We start from the raw sequence: 21,699 nt of genomic DNA, 5'->3' as shown, positions 1-21,699 counted from the left end.
AGATTGGGAGGTATAACAGGTATGTCTTATTAATTAACAACAGGTCACTCCCTAAGGAAATCTTTGCAGATCATACTATGGCAGAGTGGGCTCTAAGGGGGGTTACGCAAATTGGAGATTTATTCTCATAGGATGGTTTTAAGCAATTTTCAGAGCTAAGAGACACATACGGCTTAGATAATAGGGGATTTTTCAAATATCTATAGATTAGAAGTTTTCTTAATAACAAAGTCGGAGGTCCAGCAGGCTTTAATAAAATAGAAATAATGGAGAAAATAAAATTGATGGGGGATTGTTCTATCAAATCCTTTTATGCAGCATTGGTGAAAGATAAGCAGGATGATTTAGTTAAATTCAGTAAGAAGTGGGAGGATAAATTGGGAGTTGATAGTAGCTTGTTCTATGATTCTTTGAATTTGGGATGTACGATACTATGTGCTGCCCCGCTGCAATCTCAGCATTATAAAACACTGTATTCTTTGTACTTTACTCCTGCAAAGATTGCAAAATGGGGGGGGAATCAAGGAATCAATTGTCCCAGATGTAATGAGCTGGAAGCAGATAGCGTACATATTTTCACGTCATGCCCCCAATTACGAACATTGATTAGTGAGATTGAGGGGTTCTTGGCAAGATCACTGGGTATTGAGATATCCCTTACGCCAGCTTGGATTATGCTTGGTGTGAACAATGAAGAGCAGGTTCATTATGCTGAATTTCTGTTTGTAATAATGGCTGTCTATAGACTTACAATAGCTAGGGCTTGGCTAGATAAAAGCCCTCCGAACTTGCAAAGCTGGCTGGCAAATACCCTGTATGCATATAATATAGAGGAAAAAATTTATGCTCGAAAGGGGAGAAGTGGAAGACGATTGGGGAGAAGAATTTGGGAGCCAATATGTAAATGGAAAGAGAGGCAAAGAAGGAATAACTAGGGGAGGGGGTGGGAAGATGTTATCTTTATTGTTTTCGGTTTTTTTGTAGACTTTGGATCTTGCTTTCTTATTATAGCTGAACTGCATAATGTGTATGCTTTCTTTATGTAGCTGTATTATATAATCTGTATATTAGTATTTAAGGGCGGAGTTTAAATTATGCAAAAAATATTGTAATGGGTAAAATTGTGATATATGTAAAGCTCATAATGATATGTTGTAACGAAGAAAAATAAAAAAATAAAAAGAGAAAAAAAAAAAAAAAGGAATGCATCGATAAGATCTGCCTCAAAGCGCCCGTCTCCGGGGCTGGGAGCAGCTATGCGGCCCGTAAGCTGTGCTGTGTCTGCGGCACTCTTTAAACTTCCCCTGGCCGCTTCCCAACAGATGCCCGGCGCAGATGCCAACCGCGCCGGGCCGCTGCCCACCCGAGCGGTCCGGCGCGCCCACTCCCACGCGGCCGCGAGGATTAATGAAGCCTCTTGGCGGTCTCCCTTCGGGGGCTCTCGGGTTACCCCTGAAATTACTGGAAGAAGCTGCGAGGCAGGCAGAGGAAGCCTCTGGCTCAGCCCGGCCAGCTGTTCCTCGCCGGCTGGAACACAGCTTTGTAGTGTGGGCCTGGCAGGAAGAAAAAAATGGAAGGTGCCTGGTGGCTGAGCACTCGCCTGAAATAAGGAGGCCGTAGGCCCTAATGCAAGACCCTACTGCTTGGCACAAGTCCTAAAACAAGCATTTACAATGCAATGGTCTCGGCATACAGAGCTCTGTAGATTTTAGCACTTGCTCGGTGTGCTTCGGGCTGTTTGATTTTATTTTTAATCATATGACAAGCAGATTAAAGGGAACAGGGGCCCTGAATGAACAATGGCTACAAAAGCACCGGTAAGGAAACATTAAAAACAAGCATTTACAATGCAACGGTTTCGCCTTGCATTGTAAATGCTTGTTATACGAAGATATGCAGGATCGACAAATAATGCAGATGATGCAATCCCCTCCCCCCCTATTGGCATCACAGGGCTTCAGCCCCCACTCAATCCCCTCCCTCCCCCCTCGTGTGTGGCATCCCGGGCCCGCTCATAGCCGCACCCGAGCACTTCACAGGTCGTTAAAGACCTTGTGCATGTTAATGGGGCTTTGTTGTTGTTTCGCCCCTTCTAAGAGCCCCTGCAGCTCGACTCTGCCGATTGCCGGCAGAAGGCATCTCTTCCCGCGACACACCTACGGCTGGGGTGCGACACAGTAATGTGTCGCGCCACACAGTTTGGAAAGCTGTGATCTAGCACATGGAGACGACCAAGCTGCCGAAAGGTTTATCGGTGCCTCTCGGGTGCTGAAGGGTGTATTGTCCAGAAGATCTTCTAGGCGCTGCAGGAGTGTTTGAGCGAGTCCTTTGGGTGCTGATGCAGTGTTGATTCACTGTCGGTGTTTTGGGGGGATGCAGGAAGAACTGAAACGCTCTCTTGGGTGATTTTGGGTTATTGTTGCATCTCGGGTGCTGCAGGTGTGGTTGAGAGGAGAGTCTTTGGTGATGGGGTTCTTGAGTGCTGAAGCGGAGGTCAAGGTGTCTCAATGGTGTAGGAGAGTTTGAAGGGTTCTCTTGAGTTATGGTGGTATAGGGTGCCGTGGCAGGAGTAGGATGCTGGCTTGGGTGCTGTAGAGGGTCTGTGACACTGGCGAGTAAAGGGAGGTCTCTGGGGGGACACGGAGCTGGGACTGAACGTCTTTTAAGAGGAGACTAGAGTTAGGTTTAGGCTCACTCGTGCTGCAGAGGAGTTGGGGTGAGGGGTCCTGAGTGAACCGAGGGTTGAGTAGACGGGCAGAGAGGGTTATGGTTGAAGTGGCACAGAGGGACAGGGAATGAAGAGGCACAGAGGGCAGGGAATGAAGAGGCACAGAGGGCTCGGAATTAAGGGGCACAGATTGGAATTGGATGTCGAGGAAACAGGTGGCATGATTGAAGGGACATTTAAAGGCTTGGAGTAAATGGTCACAGGGGTCATGGAATGGGGTGTACGGAGTAGCAGGGGATGTAAAGCAGCGAGGGACATGGGATGCAGTGACATGGAGACTAGTGGAATAAGGGAGCGAGACACACGACCGACAGAGAGGCCATGGGGTGCAGGGTCACAGAGAGGCCCTGGGCGAGGAGTATACTTTGGTTGGATGCATGTGCTACAGTACAGCGTGGACAGGCGATTAGAATCTTGTAGGGTGTGTGAATGAGTATAGGATGGCATGGCGCACATGTATACAATGCAGGGACACATGGGGCAATTTGGTAGCAATGACACAGGTGAGGATGCAGGGGCATAGAAGTGCAAGGGCTGCAGGGGCGCATACACATAAAGCCGGACACTGACGAACATGGGATGTAGAGGCACATGGGCCCCTCAGTACGGACGGGCAAGGGTCTCAGAAGCATCCCACCCCACCTCCATCCCGCATCTTACCTCTGGCGGCGGCTGAGCCCAGGGCCAGCACTCCCATTCCCAGCAATAGTCCCAGTGCCCCCGCGGGGCTCCCCCTGCAGCTCCTGAGCATCCCCGGCTGCACGCCCCCCGAGGGGCTCCCCGGGGGCCCGCTCACATCTCCCGCGGACGGGCTGCGGTCCTCCACGAGCTCCTCTGCTTCGCTCCTCCTGGGATGCCCGCTCCGCTCCCAGCTCGGCCAGCAGCAGCGCGCGCCACCTCCCGCGCGCAGACTGAAGTCTCCCTCAGCCTTGCAGCGGCCCAGCACGAGCGAGCCCACCTCTCTCGGCCCGCCCACCCGTTCCGCCTCAGCCTATATATATATATATATATAGCGCTCCGCGGGCGGGGCCTGCGCCACCTTATTGGACAGGGCGAGCTGATTGGGAAAGGTAGGATGGAAAAGATAGTCCATTTGTAGGGGACCGAGCAGGGCAGAGGCACCAGATCCGGAAGCGATGCTGGGGGCACAACGCGCCCACTACACCTGCTGTGCCCGTGGGGAAGCACCCACTATACCTCTTAATCACAGCGGCGACTGCAGCACCACAAATAACACCACCTGCTGCGGGAGCACCAGGACGGATCAGCAGCGCCAGTATCCACCTGCAGTCGGCTGCAGGAAACCCGCGCTTGCAGCACCAAGCCACAGACCAACCGCGCTCACCCGAATGCTGTTGCACTGACCGCCACCTGATACAATATCATCACCAGCCCTTACTGCAATAACCCCAGCAGCACCTGACGACAAACCGCCAGATCCTGCTCTGTCCTTCTTATCGACCCCCCAGCGCCTGCTGAATAACCCGATCACCTGCTCTGTCCCTTCTGATCGACCCTTCAGCGCTCGCGCCTGCTGAATAACCCGATCACCTGCTCTGTCCCTTCTGATCGACCCTTCAGCGCTCGCGCCTGCTCAATAACCCGATCACATGCTCTGTCCCTTCTGATCAACAACTTCAGTGCTTGCCACACCACATATTTAACTAATAACTAGTTGGCCAAAACCCCAGACCCGCTGAAGCAGCCGAGGTATCTGCTATAAAAACAAGTCAGGTCCCGGGCCGGCAGCCAATCACAGCGCGGCCCGGGAAATGACGTCACGGGGGTGTCCCAGGCCTGCAGATTCGGGGGCGTGTTTTTCGTGCTCTCCCCTTCCCATTGGCTGGAAGGTAAAATTCCAGCCAATGGGAAGAGGAGAGGGCGTGACTTAAAAAAAGACACGGCAACGCCCCCAAATCGCGTTTTCACCAGAAAGCGTGATTGACAGCCTCTGTCTTCCAATGGCTAGCCTCCATTTATGGAGCTAGCCAATGGAAGAAGGGGAGTGTTCAAGTCCCCCATAGTGTAAACAAAAGCTTTCGCCCTGGGCGTAACACCTGCGGTGCTACGGCCAGGTCGAAACCTAAAAATGCAGCTAATGTATGTAGCATGGCAATCGAAATTTGGATCAATTAATACTGTGATACTAACAAATGCAATGCATTTCTTGTATATTATAGAAGTAGTGCAGCACTAAGTTTACTCAATGCCTTCAACTTCAAGTGTAGAAAGGAATTTTATTTTAGCTGTGTTTTCAATTTAAATAAATGTGGAAAAATACTAGCTGTAGCGTCATCTTCTGTGTGGGGCAAAAATAAATGTGGATAAATACAGAAAAAATGCCCAAAAAATAAAGAAAGATAAATACAGACGGAAAAGGCAAAAAAATAAATACTCTAAAACCGGGAGCCCTAATCAAAATACATGTTGCACCATTTCCATGACAGGACAGTCACCCTTCTTGACAGTCATCTGTTGTGTAGTTGTGACTCTGGTGAAGGCATAAATGTGTGTAAACCTTGCCCCTGGCACATTTCGGATACCACGGGTTGACATTGTATGGGACATCACAACCGCAGGCTCTATGGGGAATTGCAGCCTCACTGTGTGCAGCAGGATGTGTTTGGCTCATCCACTTAATCTTGTGTGCCAGTACAGTTTGATTTCCAATCCACCATGTTGTGAAGGTGTGGGCCAGCGTATGTCCCACATGTTCTCTGAAATGTCCTGTGAGTCTGTTCGTATGGATACATTGCCCCTTGTGCCAGTATGTCATGTCATTGTCACGTCGCTTCCTCAGGGCCGGTGGAGAACACAGCTTTGCAAGCCTTCTCGGTAAGTTGATGTTAACTTTCTATTCCCATGATGCCAGGAATGTTGCGCTGATGACGTCACAACGTTGTGCTGTAGCAAATGTAAATGCTTCCGTGGCACCAGTCGGGTGACGTTAATCCCAAGATTCTCTTGTGTTGTGCTGCATATCCTGGTCACGGTAGGGGTGGTTTTGAGCCATTGCTCTTCATTACTCTCTGTTGAGTTCCGGCCCAGCAGATTGTTAGGTTAGGCATTTCAAAGCCCAGTTGTACGAGCCAATGACTGGCTGTTGCGGGGCTTCCTTGTGTTTACCTAATTCCCTCCCTCGTTGGATGAGCTTCTTAAGGCTCTTGCGGGTGATGTCTAATTTCCCTTCTTCACCTTCACTGATTCCCAGGGGTATCTACGGATTGTTGCCTTTGAGTGAGTAGCACTACAGCGCATTAGAATGTTTGTTTATTGGAGCCTTATTCATACACTGTGATTTCCTTGATTACCGCATGGCTCTAATTGCATTGAAGCAGCCTGCAGAGTGTTATAACCCCTTCATTTAGCTGCAAAACGCTGCTACCTTTTATGTGTCCGTGTTCAATCCTCAGATCTAGTACCATTTTCATTGCTGTGATCCCAAATAGGATACAGTGGCTGTTGTTTTCCTTTACAGGTATAACTGTTACAGTATAAGTCCTGAGGTATTCTGTGATTCAGTGACAGGAAGTGTTGAATCCTTATGCTTGTTTACCTTTGTTTCAGATCTCCCTCCCTGCTGTCTACCTTCCTTTCCTTCCCTCGCCTGATCACCCTTTTGATTCTGTCATTTTTACTCAGACCAAGGGGCTATTGGGAGATCGACCACTTTGAGCATCGCACGTTTCAGAGGATTCAAGGAACCAACAGTCCCAGGCAGTCATGTGCACATTGTTTCAACTGCATTACAGGTAAACTCATTGCATGACTGTTATTTTCTTTTGAGCAATGGCACTGGCCATGGACATTGGCTAAAGCTGCATGGCCTCAACACAAACTTGATCCATTTGTGTAGAAAATGTGTTCCCCACTGTACAATGTGGCTCATTAATGTCACTGCAGATCTCTTGCCAGTTTGCAAGCGTCATCTATGGCATAATTTACAAAGATTGTGCATATGGGAGTATGTGTACAGTGGCAACATACATGCAGTTTATCATGGCTAATGATCCAAATTGTGCATGAAGTACATGGTTGTGTATGTATTGTTGCAGCTTGCTACCCACAACGGGCAGGCAACACCTGCTGACGCTGTGTGCCCTGTGTGCAGCTTGGCCTTTTGGTGCCTGATCCTGTGGCCGTCATATTTGGTGATTGATCATCCATTTTCTTTCAGTGAGCCATGGGTAACCAGACACTCCTTCCTTTCCATACACCTGTTACATTGTGCCTTTCAAACCTCCTTGTCTTTGTGTGCTATTTTTTGCATGGTGTCTCATCACTTCCGCCGTCATGTGTTCACTCATTCCTGCTGCTGCCTCCCCTGCGGCACGTACCACCGGGTGCCCCGATTCTGCAACACACACTCCTCCCAGATGCTCCTCCCTCCCTCCACCCATTCCTAATGCAGGCAGCAGCTTGTCAGTGCCACTGTTGCGCTACCTCCGTGCCAAAGGCAGGACCGTCAGCGCCTGCAACATGCACAGTGCAAGACCCTCTGGTCCTTCCATGACAGAGGTGACAGAACAGACTCATGCTCCAGCCACCCTCCAAACAGTGAACACCAGACAATCATCCACCTGCTATCAGGAAACCCCTAAGCGAACCCATGACAGCTTTGCAGGCTGTGTGTGCAACTCCTACTGCCAACACTGCGCTGCCTCGCATAACAGACCATGTCCGTACAACAAGGTCATGTGCCTCCTACTGCACACCCGCTCCATCAACCTGCACACCATTGGACTCTATGACCTCCACAACACAACAGCCTCACACATCGCCTTCATTACAGTAACCTGGTTGAACGCATCCACAGCACACTACTTCAACATTGCCATCACAGACGGATACGAGATCACCCGCAGGGACCGCACCAACAATCCAGGAGGATGAATTGCAATTCTTTCTGAATTACACCCTCAGAGTCACATACAACACCAAGGACAAACTCAGCATTGTCAAACATCTGCACTTCAGGTTTCACAACAACCCCCTGACCACCCTCAGTCTAACTACCATGTACAGATCTCCAGGCCTACACCCACAATTCTGCTAAGCCATCTACAATTATATTCATAGTCATTTATTGAGCGCACATCTAACCCAACAGGTTATCCCAGGGCTGTAGTGTGCCGAAAATGAGGCAGCATACGGAGGAGCAACTAATCAAGGAGGCTAAATAGCCAGGTGTTAAGGGCTTTGCGAGACTCACTTTCAGACAGAATCATACGCAGCGGAAGAGGTAGTTTAGTCCAACATTGGGTGGTTCCTACCTGAAAGGTTTCACCTCCTGATCTAGGTTTTGCAAACCAATGACTAATGAACAAGTACTTGTCATTGGAACGTACAGATCATGATTGACAATAGGGACTGAGTCTCTTCCTAAGGTAGACCGGACCACGACTTTGTCCTGCCCTGAAGGCGACTGTCAGCGCATTGAAATCTATTTGTGTAGCCATGGGCATCCAATGGAGTAGTCTTAGATACGGGGAGATATGTTGTCAAAGTGAGACTCCACATACCAGACAGGCAGCAGCGTTGTGGACCGTCTGCAGTATACGGAGCAAGCCTAATGTGATACCCACGTATGAACCTTTTGCGTAGTCTAAATGGGAGGTGATCATTGCGTGTACCACAGTTTTCCGGGTTACATTGTGCAAATAGTTAATACATCTCTTGATGATTTTACTATTGCCAAAACAAGCGGCAAGGGATAGCTGATTGTCCCATCTAACTCCTAGATTCCTGTCCGAGTCCTTGTGTGCCGGAGCAATGGCCAGTTCCTCTGGCCACCACAGATTTCAAGAGAGAGGAGAAGGTTGGTTAACAAAATAGGATCTGGGTGTTATCTGGATTAAGTTTCTAGTAATTGTGGTCCATCCAGGCCGCAATAATCTTGAGACAATTTTCAAATGGGTCAAAATTTGCCGCACACACAGCATTTAAGGTGAATAGAAGTTGAAGATCATCAGCATATGATATGAATTTGACTTCATACATGGCAATCGATTCAGGCAGCGGGGTTAAGTAAATATTAAAAGTCAGAGGGCTCAGAGCAGAGCCCTGCGACAAGCCCCACTTCAGTGGTTTGACTGGGGAGATGAATGGATAGGTCCAGGCCTGCTGTATGGGTCAGATAGTAAGGACGATATCCAGTTCAGCACTGAGCCCCCCCACGCCTATGGTCTTAAGGCGGTTCAGAAGAATGGGATGGTCGACGGTGTCAAATGCTGTAGACAAGTCTAACAGCACCAACACTGCCTTGGAACCTCTGTTGACCGCCCAGTGTATAGAGTCTGGCATTTCAATGAGGGTCGACTCTGTACTATAGCCGGGATGGAAGCTGGATTGAGAGTTGTGAAGGAGGCTATTATCTTCAACAAAGGCCATCAGTTGCTGCCAGGATAATTTCATTGACATCTTGGCTGGAGCTGGTAAAAGAGAGTTAGGTCTATGATTGCAAGGAGATTCAGGATCTGCGTTGGCTTTCCTTAAGATGGGCAGGAGGAATGCGTGTTTCCACGCATCCGGATTAGAGCCCAATCTGAGGGGAAGGTTCCAGATGGCGTTTAAATGGTGATTGGGAATCTTAGCAAGGATGTTGTATTGATTGGTGGGCATGGGGCAGTAGGGGAACCGGATTTACACATCTGCAATTCGAGCAGAGAGGCTTCCAATGAAATTGTGGCTAATTCTGAGACCACAGACATGGGAAACGACTTTACTGATTGGTCCTCAGACATTGGACAACTACATCAGCACGCAGGCCCTCACCTACACAGACTACATGGGTCAGGGGGACAGCAACTCCTGGCTGGAGGACAACCACACCACCATCCTGCATTGGTACATCAACATTTGCATCCAGTTGTCCAAAAAACTACACACTGCACCACACTCCGCTACAGATCCACCAAAAAAGCTTGACCTGAGTCAACACAAACAAGCTGTGTGGCACCCTCACACAGGACACTCCAGCCAACGACACCGCCACACCCCTGCAACCGCACACACCGGATCAGCAACTGATCCAACACTCTTGCCACATTGGCGGACTTTTCTGTGAAGCACAACCACAGTTAAGCCACCAGGGAGAAGGCAGACCTACTGTAACACAAACAACCATCAGTTACCTTTCAGCCCTGAAATCCACAACACACAGACATCACCATATCATCAGCATAGACAAGAGGACAACCTTCAGGTATGGCCTAAGCACCAACACACACAACATTAATGACCTCATCGGCATTGTGAGTGAACTATCTAACCCCAGCTCTCCATCCAAAAGACATCCCACCCTTGCAAGGCCAAGGGGATCCCTTGTAACTTACTACCACTCCAAGCTCGTGGATGTACACGACAGCCTCGCCACAGAGTCAGACAGCGCTATTTTGCACAGGACATACCCCCACTCAGGTCCTGGACTCCCGTCAGCAGCAAAGACACCACCTGGCTCATGTACACCATCCACTCCGGCTCTCCATCAGGACCCTTCCCACACAACATCTCAATCACAGCATACACCATCCTTGAAGTCCACCTCCGGCACGGCATGAATGTCTCCTTTGAGTATGCCACTTTCCATGGGAGCTGGAGGCATGCAGAGACCCAGGCCCTTCTTTGACAATGGACGGCAGTACCGCAGGATGTCCAGGAACATCAACCTACTTGCCTGGCAAATGTCATCAAGAAGATAGTCAACAAGCAACTGACCATCTCCCTCCAAGCAAGCCTCTCCAGGCAACCTGCACCAGACCATCTTCCACAGTAATCACCCCACTCCAACAGCCTTCATTGCCACCACCAACGACATCTTGGACCCTGCTCAACAATGGTGAGAGCACCACCCTCACCCCATCGACCTCTCAACGGCATTCTACACCATGTGCTACCACACTGTGTCAGATCACACATCTCCAACACTGGGATCCAGAGGAAGGCCCAGGATGAAATCACCAAGTACCTCCCCAGCAAGGGCCAGGGAGTCCGCATCCCCCTTCGGTACACTGGGGTCATCGGGCCCGTAGTACACTGGGGTCATCGGGCCCGTGCCCCAGGCCTCATCTCTCAGTGTGACAATCTACAATGTCTCCATGACCCCCCTCTCTAACATCACATGCGCACACAACCTCATCATCATGTCCTCTACCATTGACACCCAGCTGCTCCTCACCCTCACCAAAGACCCAGCCACTCCCAGATCCAACCTTCAAGAAGGCATGAGGTGCATTGACAAATGGATGAACATCAGCCACATGAGGCTGGACTTGGACAAGACTGAGCTCATCATCTGAGGAATGTCCCCTTATGGCTGGAACAACTCCTTGTGTCACACCGGCCTGGGTAGCGCACAAGCACCCAGTGGCCACATACGCAAGCAGGTGCTCATCGTACACTCCTCGCTCACAATAACCATGCAACTCAACACCATCTCTACCTCATGCTGCAAGTCCCTCCGCATGCTGCAAATGATCTTCAGATAGATCCAATCCTAGTCAAGACAGACAGTCACCCTGGTCCACGACACCAGCCGGCTCAACTACAGCAATGCCCGCTACGCAGGAACAACAGCCAGACTCCAGGAGGACTTGTGCACATCCAGGGTGCATCCGCACACCTCATCCTCAACATCCCCTGCCACAGCCACATGACAGTCCACCTGAGATACCTACAATAAGCTCACTGTCAACTGCAAGATCACCTTCATACTCCTCAACCACACTCAGGAGGCACTCCACAACACCAGCCCCAAAGTCATACATGGACGTCTCCCATCCAACACCACATTGCCCCAACTACGTCCAGCCAACCTTGCCCTGGGCAAAATTCATCACATCCACAGGACAACTGCATGCGGGAGATGGTTCTCCCACCTCACCAAACAGACCTGGTACTCCCTCCCTGGGCACCTCCAAATGACCCATGACCTCTACACCTTCATTAAACTCTTCCAAAACTGTCTGTCCGAGCAGTAGGGCAAGCCCCCACCCTCCCTTAGCAGATTTAAACCATCACGGGTGAGTATTGTGCTCCATTTATGTATTTGATGATACATTGTGACCTATGTGTGTCCTCGACCGGACTCAGATCCCAGTGTATGGATGGCTTGAGTTTGTTCCACACTCTGGCATACTTTGACATATCCCCACACGTATGTTGTTGACTCAGGGAAAAAGACTGCAACATCAATTTCACTTGTGTTTGTTTTATTCATTTATCTATCTTGTGCAGGAAACGTGAATACGTGCTAGGTGCTGTACATAAATGCTGGGAATCCAAAGTTCACAAAGGGAGATGTGATGCCTTGCAGTTGAGTCAACAGAGTCCAGACCACAGTGCCTGGTATCATTGTTCAGACTGCAACCAGCAAATCCATGTGGGAGAGTAGGACAGTCAATAAGGTGATGCTGTTGCACAAAAAGGTTAGATGCCGGAACAGGTGACCTGGGAGATGGGCATGGCCCACTGCCTCTCACTGCCTTTTCCGTGGACGACCCGAGTGAATGGCTTATGTCCTTTTGCACCGCCAGGAGCTCAGCCAGTCTTGCCTCCATCCGTTCTTGGTGTTGTTGTTGACTGGCGTGTTTCTCGGCCTGCTGGTTTTTGATTTCGGTGAGGACCCCCTCTACCTGGCTGAACTCCCTGGTGCCCCGCCGGTATGACTCCATGATGTTGCGCAGTTCAGACATACCGGGCCCTGCAGCTGGCTGGTCAGGTTCTCGCCTCCGCCTTGTGCCAATCCCACCACCCCTGCCCACACGAGCCTGGCCTGCTGTTGTGGGCACATCTGGTCGACGGGACCCCTGAGGGATGGCAGTGGTGGGATTGTCTGCCACCTCCTGGGTGCCCGGCGAACGCTGTTGGTGGGATGAGGGTCCTTTGTAGCCTGAGACTGCGATTCCTCTCCTTCATTGTTGGGGGGAGATTCCGCACGTTGCCCTGTGGGTGTGAGAGACAGACAATGTTAATGACATTTTTTTGCAACAACCATTTTTCATATACATTGTCGTTGGCACTGTTCCACCTGGTAGTTGTCTATGCTTTGAATTGTTCTCAATGTTCACTTGTGGATGGATATGTTGTGGGTTCAGATTGATCTGTGCTCAGGAATCATTGACATGTGAGGAACTATTTACAATGACTTTCACAGACATGCATATCAGCAGGGCTTTGCCATTCATTGTGCACCACAGATATGCCAGGATGGATGCAACACATTTACAATGCGGATCAGCATGGTGGAAAAACGGCACAGCTGTGTCACGCATCTGTGCCTTAGGAGTGGCACAATGCTGGAGTTGGGACGCCGGCGCAACACAGCACCAAGAATGCTCTGTGGCGCCATATCTGCACAATGCAGCATCAATCCTTACGCCTGCTTCAAGCATGCACAGGGTTTTGAGGCAGCATGTGCATGAAGGTAACTGAGTGAAATCTTTAAGATTTCACTCAGCCACTTTTGGGAGGTGTTGCTGCGCCATGACGGTCAACCCCCCCGGACCAGAACACCTATTTCTGGCACAGGGCTTTAGAATTTGGCACATCTCCCAGCTGCATCAACTTGTAAATACCCAGCACCATGGTGCAACTTTTGTGCGTCCGCTGCGTCACAAAGGTGAAGCAACGGCGTTGTGAAAGAAGCGCAAGGGACTTGTGAATCTGCACCGTGCATTTTTTGCTTGGATGCTTCATCAGATCTGTATTTGTTTTGTTGTGTTACATGACAATTGTGACAGTGGGGCACTCCATTGCCTGTCCTAGGGGGCTATGTTTATGTAAGGGGTGTGTGTGACAGGCCGTGCTGGTAGTTGGAGTCTGATTTGTAACTGGGCCTCCCTCGTGGTGTGGCTGTCCACCCATGGAGCATGCTGCCATAACAGTGGCTGTGAGTTCCTGAACAAGATATCTGACCTTGTTGTCCTGGTGTTTGTGTTTGCACTGGTCACAGGAGGGCCTTGTGCTGCCTACACCAGGGCCCAGTGTCAGCTATCTTGTCAGTACATTCCCACTCCATGTGCATTGAGCATGAATCATGGGTGTGTACCTGGGTCATATGGGATGAGTGCGATTGGGCATGGGCGTCCTCAGAAATGTTTATAGGAGTGGCCACATTTTTAGCTTCATCACCATCCCTTGCACCTTTCTGGCCGTCTGCCTTGCACCCTTCTGGCTGTCTGCTTGCACCCTTCTGGCCCTCTGCTTTGCACCTTCCTCCCGTCTGCCTTGCACCCTTCTCGCCCTCTGCCTTGCACCCTTCTTGCCCTCCCACTTGCACCCTTATCGCCCTCTGCCTTGCAACCTTCTCGCCCTCCCCCTTGCACCCCTCCTCCCCTCTGCCTTGCTCCCTCATCCCCTCTGCCTTGCACCCTTCTGGCACTCTGCCTTGAACCCTTCTCACCCCCCGCCTTGCACCCTCCTCCCCTCTGCCTTGCACAATTCTCGACAACCCCCTTGCACCCTTTCCACTCAATGGAGGGTGCTGCCACCTGGGACAATGGCACCATTTCAAAAGCATGATGGACTAGGGCTGGCCCTGACTTGGCCCACACCAGACACACTGGCGATCGAGGGGGGCCAAGAGCCACCCTTGCCCCCCCCTGAGGACGCCCATGCAATTGGGTCTTATTTAGAGTCCCACGATGCATTTTGTGACAGCCACCCTCCCAGGATACCGGAAGTCCATTCTTTGGTCTGTGCTTCCTGTAGCATGGGACATAGCATGGCCTTGGTTTGTCAATGGGGCATACACATGTTAGTGGCATTAGCGTTGTTTTTGCCTGTAGTTATGGGCATCGGGCGCTTGGCGCTTGTTGCAGGAATTTTTAGTACTTGGAGTGTATATTCCATTACCCCCATGTTACTTGAGTTGTTTGTATACTCACCAGGCTCTACGACTCCTTCAATGCCATGTACTCCCACCAGTGGTAGCAGGGCCATGACCTTCTCCCAGGGATGGTACTGTATTGGTCTGCAGGGACCACCACCTCCAGTGAGCTGGCTCTGGGCGTAGTCCTCGTCCATCTTCCGCTTCACCACCCTCCGCAGATCGTACCACCTAGCCTGGCAATCCCTCCTTGTGCGCCTGATGGGTGCAACACCATTCACCCTAATGACGATTCTCTCCCACTGTTGTGTTTTCTCGGCTATGATGGTCCGTCTGACCAATGCGCCAAACAGCTGTGGCTCGACTCTGATGACTTCATCTACAAGAATCTCCATCTCCTCCTTTGTGAACTTTGGATTCTTTGTGCGGACATGGTGTGGGTCTGAATGTGAATGGGGGGGTATGTGTGAAGGTGAATGTGTGCAGTTGTTGATGTGTTGTCAGTCTCTGTAGCTAAATGTGTATGTTGCAAAGGATCATGGTTTGTGAGTGTGGGCCCTTTTTATTGGCCCATTTGTTGGTGGGGCTTAATTTGAAATTTTGGTGGGTGTGTTATAAGGGGTGGGTCTGAGTTAGGCCCTCTGTTTGCCTGTTTGGGTCTGGCCAGGACATTCTTTTCCAATGGTTTGTACCACAGGAGACATGTTTTGTGGTGTTGTGCGAGTCGTTTGTACCCTCCTTGTGCTGTTTTTAGGGGTTTGCGTGCGCTTCGTTTAAGGTGGGTACGTGTTGTATTTACTTTTGTGGCTCGCTCATACATGACGTTTTTAAGGGGTTCGCGTCCGCTTCGTTCAGGGGGTTCATTTCATATTTTTGATTTTGTGGCTCGCTCATACGCGACGTTTTTACGGGGTTCGCGTGCGCTTCGTTCAGGGGGGTTCGTTTTGTATTTGATTTTGTGGCTCGCTCATACGCGACATTTTTACGGGGTTCGCGTGTGCTTTGTTAAGGGGGGGTTCATTTCGTTTTTGATTTTGTGGCTCGCTCATATGCGATGTTTTTACGGGGTTCGCGTGCGCTTCATTAAGGGGGGGTTCATTTCGTATTTGATTTTGTGGATCACTCATACGCAATGTTTTCCGTACAAATCGCAGTTCATAATGTGACAACGTTTTCCCGTACGAATCGCATTCTCGGTCCCCGGTCTGGATCGTACTTGTCGGGTCATACAGCATGTTTACGAATCGTAGGGTTCACTTTCCGAGTCAGTATCGTACGGATTTTCGCTTGTTTTTCGTACGGTTCGCAAAGATTCAGGCGGATTTTTACCAACGGATCGTACTACGCGATTCGGATGAATTTGTAAGATACATGCGGAAACGGCTACGAATACGAATCGTTGTACGGATTCCTTTTCCCGAATCGGAATCGACCCCTAAATGTCTGTGTTTTGTGATTCTGTTAGTGTTTCTGTGCATTGCTACTTTCTATAAATGTACTCTGTTCTACTTTCAACACTCTTTGAATATAATTTTAAGTGAAATCTATGTTTTTCTTATTTCGGAAGAACAGTTCTTTCTCTATCGCTTGCCCTAAAGGCCTACGGAGGATCACAGTTTAAGATTCTTTAGAGGAAAGGTGCCCTCCTCATTCCATCGTTTTAGTTTGTCTATGTCTCTTGGGATTTGATAATATCTTTAGAGGAGAAAACAATACAGTCTAGTCTTCATCTCTAAATAGGCGACAACATATTGATCTATAATTATTCTATCTATAATGAATACTTCTGTCCAGCACCAGGAGTTTATCAAACTCATATAGTTTTGGCATTTTAATTCTCTCAAATGTTACTATAAAGAACAGCTGTTCTATGCCATATCTTCTTAAGTTCCTCTGCTAAAAGCAATACATTGCTGTATGCTATCCGGATAGCAGCTAGTGTATCTTTAATAGTCTTCTACAACTCTAATAAAAGTATTTTCATTATTCCAGTATGTTTACTTTAACGTGACATATACTGCTTTTTGTTAAGGTTTAGTGGTCCACTAAAAAAACTGTGATTTCTTTTCAGAATATTAGCCCAAGAAAGAGAGATAAAGTAAGTAATAAAAAATAAGTTTTATTGAAAAAATAGGTTTGCTATCATAACCCTCCTTTATGAAAACAAATCTCTGTTCCTTACATTTTGTATGTGTAAATATTTAGGAATCAAATATTGGAATCAAGCAGAACTCTATGTATCACTAAATAACATTCTAATGAGTTCAAAAGCAATCTGTAGACATTGACAGGATTAGGCTCAGTAAAAGCATTTAAGTTGATTTTTTTTAACAGAGTTTTATATAGCGCAAACTTGACCAGGTATCAGAGCGCTTTACATAGCACCAATTGCGTTACATTCATTTGCTGTTAGGCACATGGAGATTAAGTGATTTCCCAGAATCACAGAATGTTCAGCGTCATTGCCGAGACTTGAACCCGGTTCCCCAGGTTCATCGAGGTCGACTGCCCTAGCCGTTAGGCCAACTCCTCTTGTTAGTGTTTCATGATAATGATGAGACCGAAGGAATAATAAACACTTATATAGCACTCAACACAACTGATGTCATATGGAGATGCTGTTATGCTATGTTATGGTATTTGTTATCTGGTAGTGGTATGGACCAAATGATTGCAAGCTAAAGTCTGAATGTTTTTTTTAGAAAGATGCTTGAGTGTAGGTTGTCCTACGCAGAAGGGATGCGCAAGGAACAGAGACGTGCTCTATTTGTGTTGTAAATGACTTGTGGCTGAGGCTTGACGTACAGGCATCACAGTGGTGTGCCAGGGCACATTCTACATAGAGCTTAGTCTGGATATGTAGTAGATTTAGAACTGAGCACAGAATGACTTAAATATCCAGACGATAGTGGATACGTTTAAGATATTTCTGCTGGACAGGAGTACATTTAATTCAAGGAGGCAATCTGGATGATGGCTATTGCCTTAAATGCTGAAGAAAGGGAACAATTAAGTTTCTAGGTCTCATCAGAATGAGAAGAGGTCCTTCTTGTTTCCATGTACATAGTGGTAAGGAAGTCCACATTTTTGCAGTATTGACCAAGATGAAAGTAACTCCAGAACAACATTTGTACCTGCAGAGGATCTGGAGCTGCGCCATTGAGGTCAGGCCTTGCCGTTGCAGGGAGCTACACAACAGTTGTTGTAGGAATGTTGTGAAATAAAGGGCTTTGAATTAAATGTTCTGTTGACCAACAGTCAATAGATTGATTCTAATGCCAGAAGGATGTGGTCTAAAGCCGGACATATAAAAAGCAGGTGACAGCTGTGTTCTTGACTCATTAGAGTTTGCAGCTTAGGCATTCATGTGGGCCAACCTTTAGTCCCTATCTGTAATGTAAATACGTCCAAAGTTTTTGGTGTCTAGCATATAATGCAAGGATCCCATGAAAGGACATGTTTAAGTTATGAATTGGGGAGGAGAGCTTTCTGGCACTTTGGTGGGATAAGGCACTTGGTATGGAAAGACCGAAGAGAGATGGTGGTTTGGGTACTGCCGCTTCAATTGGACTCAGCAAATTGGCCCTGAATTAGCTGTTTGGACTGCTGAACAACCTCTTCTGGTGAGGTATTGAACTAGTTCTTCCTGTTAAATAGAAAGTCACTGCATTTCTTCTAGCCTTAGTCTTGCAGTTCAGACAGACGCTTAAGTTATGTTGATGCAGCAAAAAATGGATTAGAAATGATGGTGCCTGGGCCATCAGTCCAGTATTTCTCTTTTGTTTTTGCGATGTGCCAACAATATTGCTGCAGATGGATAATTTGAGAGTTGGACTCAGCAGGGTCTGAAACCACATGGCACTTTACATATTTTATGTAAATCTTGTGTCTTCCAAGGGATTGGGGTGAGAATTGCAGTGGCAGAAGGAGAAAGGTACTGTGCTTATAAATGGTGAGGCGTTTGGCCGTCTTCCTTTCTTCGTGCATCTAAGCTCTTAGTCTTGTGGTCAGTTAAAACCTCTGTCTCAACAACCTACGCAATACACGAGCAGGACTTGTGGATGAGTCAGAAGGACCTTCCTGTCAGCCTAGCAGTGGCACAGAGATTGCGTATAGGAGGTGCTAAGCTTTCCTCCCTTGTGCAAGTGTTCTGATCCGAGCAATGCTGGATGAGGATGTGTCGAAAGGAGTTTGAGAATGAATGTGCATTGGACAGCCATATTGGTGCCAAAGGAGCGACTACCAAACCAGCAAACCCCCACCCGCTCTCTCTCATGGAGATGTCATTGCACTGAAGCAGTCAAACGTGTAATGCTCTGCCTTGCACAGCTCGCTACGTCAATTCAGCCACTTCTGAACAGGTAAAACTCCAAAACCGAACCAACTCCATCAGTGAGTTCTGTCACCATAGAACCTGTAAGTTTACCTGTTAAACATGACATTTGGTACTGGGGTGGGGTAGCCGGGCGTGCACACTGGTACTTTCGTTTTTCTGAGGTTACTTGCAATACTTGTGTACTGCGGTTGAACATGACCTTGCGACTGGAAGAGGAAGGTCCCTTGGAAGGGACCCTCACTACCCCACTATAAGAGTTTGCAGGACAAACCCCAATTCACCTCTACTCTTTATGCAAACTAATTACAACCACAGGATCTTGTACGGGTGGTACCCTACAAACCACAGGCTGGCACCGGCTGACTTCTTCCCGCGCATGCTTGCCTAACAGGCGGAACTGGTTAGTTATACAACAGGCATGGAGTAAAGCCAGGCCATAGTAGGGTAACTTGCTATTGGAGCTGAAGGAAGAAGAGTAAAGTGGGAAAACAACATAAAGAATAAAAGATAGTAAAGTATTAGGCCTAGAGATCCACACACAAATTCACTATGAGTAAAAAAAAAACAAGTTTCGACCCATACCGCCCAGCAGAAAAAGAGAACTGTCAAGGTCATGCATATTCAAGTGTGTATTTATAGAAATGCCGCCTAATCCCTAACCACTTTATTTACCTTACCCTCTTTCCCCTCCTTCGAGGTGCTCTCAGGCAGCTTTGCGCTAAATCAAATTCATGACGAGTATAAGCAAAAACAGCAAAAGGTAAAACACAAATGGTCCTAAAATATATTTCACCCATCAGCTGAACCTCCTTTTCCAGTGAGACAGCACAAGGTGACATAGAGGTCAAATCACTGTGCTGAAACAATAGGGCAGCTCTTGGCAAGATTTCTACACATCTATATCACAAACAACATTCAACTTGGTGATCCATTAGGTTCTTGTTTAACACAATCCTCTGTGTGGCAGGTTGAATGCTGAAGAATTTCAGCTGTAGGGCACATCAAAAATGGAGAACAAACACCCACTGTAATGTGAAGCTGAAACAGAAATACACCTCTGGCTTGATATCTGCAGGGTCATCAATGGTCGGCCGATCATCCCAGTCGTCTGGTTTCTTAACTGCAGGATCTTTTATTTTCTTCGGTCCCAAAAAATCAAAATCAGCCTCAAGGTTGCCCGAACGAACCTTTTCATTATCTATTTTCACTTCGTACGTTTGATTTGGTCTGACAATCAAGGTGTATACATGAGTGAAGGGGTCATCCTGCAAAACAGCGGATAATAAATAAATTGGTTAATGGTATTTACAGGAACCTGCAGGAATTTATATGAATGGGTCACACAGATATTTAGGTAAACAGGAAGATTTGACAACAGTCTGGGACTCTCTAAAAGACTGGGGCAGAGATGGCCACATATTATGCTCCGCTTGACACATGAATGACTCTGAAACAACTCAACCAGTCTTTCGGAGGAGCTAGCTTCGGGAAAGTTGCTCCATTACTTCTGCGGCCAATCTGACCTGGGACTACGTCTAAGCAGTACTTTACAAACACTAACACAAACAAGCATTTGCAATGCAATAGGTCTCGCATTAATTAAGTTTGAGCTATTGGCATTGCTAAATTTTGCAACACCAATTGCAACAAAAGTCTATAAGTGTTTGTGTGTGTGTGTGTGTTGTGCGTGTGGTTGTGTGTATGGTTGTGTGTCTGTATAATTTTATGTTTGTTTGTGTGTGTGTAGTTGTATGTGTGATTGTGTGTATGTGTGTGTATGTGTGTGCTGTGTGTGTGTGGTTGTGTGTGGTTGTATGTGTCGGTGTGGTGTGAATGCAGTTGCTTGTGTGGTTATGTATGTATGTGTGTGTGTTTCCGTGTGTGTGGTTGTATGTGTGATTGTGTGTATGTGTGTGTGGGTGTTTGTATGTGTGATTTTGCAGCTGTGGTTGTATATGTGTGTGTGTGTTGTGTGTTGTTGAGTGTTTTGTGTGTGCGTGTGAGTGGGTGTATGTATGTGTAGTTGTTTGTGTGCTTGTGCGTGGTTGTGTTTGTGTGTGCTTCTGGTTTAGCAACCCTATTTCAAACCATTGCTTAGATAACAACACGTGAGACATGGCGTATATAAGAGCAGACTGCATGTGCCTCGCTGGACATGGCCTCAAATTGGATTTTTTTTTTCAAAGCTGCACCTCTCCCTTTAATGGACCAAAGCTACTCTAAAGAGCACATTTCTGTAATCAGAAACCATTCACATAGAACTGGAGCCATTGTAAGCCCAGAGGTCACTGCTGTTGCTGCTGTGACTTTATTAAGCTCCCCAATGTTTACTGCATATAGTACAGAGGGGGCTACAGAAAAATAGAGAGGGAGAAACAGAGATATATAATTATAGTAAGTGTGTGAGAGAGAGAGAGAGAGAGAGAGGGAGAAACAGAGATATATAATTAAAGTAAGTGTGTGTGTGAGAGAGAGAGAGAGAGAGAGAGAGAGAGAGAGAGAGAGAGAGAGAGAGAGAGAGAGAGAGAGAGAGAGAGAGAGCGAGAGAGAGAGAGAATATGCATTGATGCTAGATGGATGAATGGGTAGAAGGATGTGTGGGTGGGTGACTGGCTAGGAGTCTGGATGGATGGGTGAGTGGGTAGGTGGATGGATAGAGGTGGATGGTTGAATGAGGAGATTAAAAGAGGTATAGAAAGGGGAGAAAGAGTGTGAAGATAGTTTTAACATTTGTCCTACAGCAGGTTGTTCATAATCCGGGCCTTAATCTTCCTTACCCAATAAATGTTAGGCAGATGATTTTGTTAT

At 47.8% G+C, this 21,699-nt stretch overlaps 1 protein-coding gene across 1 annotated transcript in view; it reads right to left on the bottom strand.

Annotated features, from left to right (window-relative positions):
- LOC147663125 (calreticulin-like) overlaps positions 1–21,699 on the bottom strand; it is a 100,050-nt gene that overhangs the window by 39,082 nt on the left and 39,269 nt on the right. The window contains exon 5 of the mRNA XM_086950655.1: positions 19,947–20,156. Coding sequence (XP_086806781.1) covers positions 19,947–20,156 — 210 coding nt within the window. The remainder of the gene's footprint in view (positions 1–19,946; positions 20,157–21,699) is intronic.

Source organism: Lissotriton vulgaris, unplaced genomic scaffold (genome assembly GCF_964263255.1).
Source record: "Lissotriton vulgaris unplaced genomic scaffold, aLisVul1.2 SCAFFOLD_1556, whole genome shotgun sequence".
NCBI classification, from domain to species: Eukaryota; Metazoa; Chordata; class Amphibia; order Caudata; family Salamandridae; genus Lissotriton; species Lissotriton vulgaris.
This window is presented reverse-complemented; position numbering and strand designations above follow the sequence as displayed.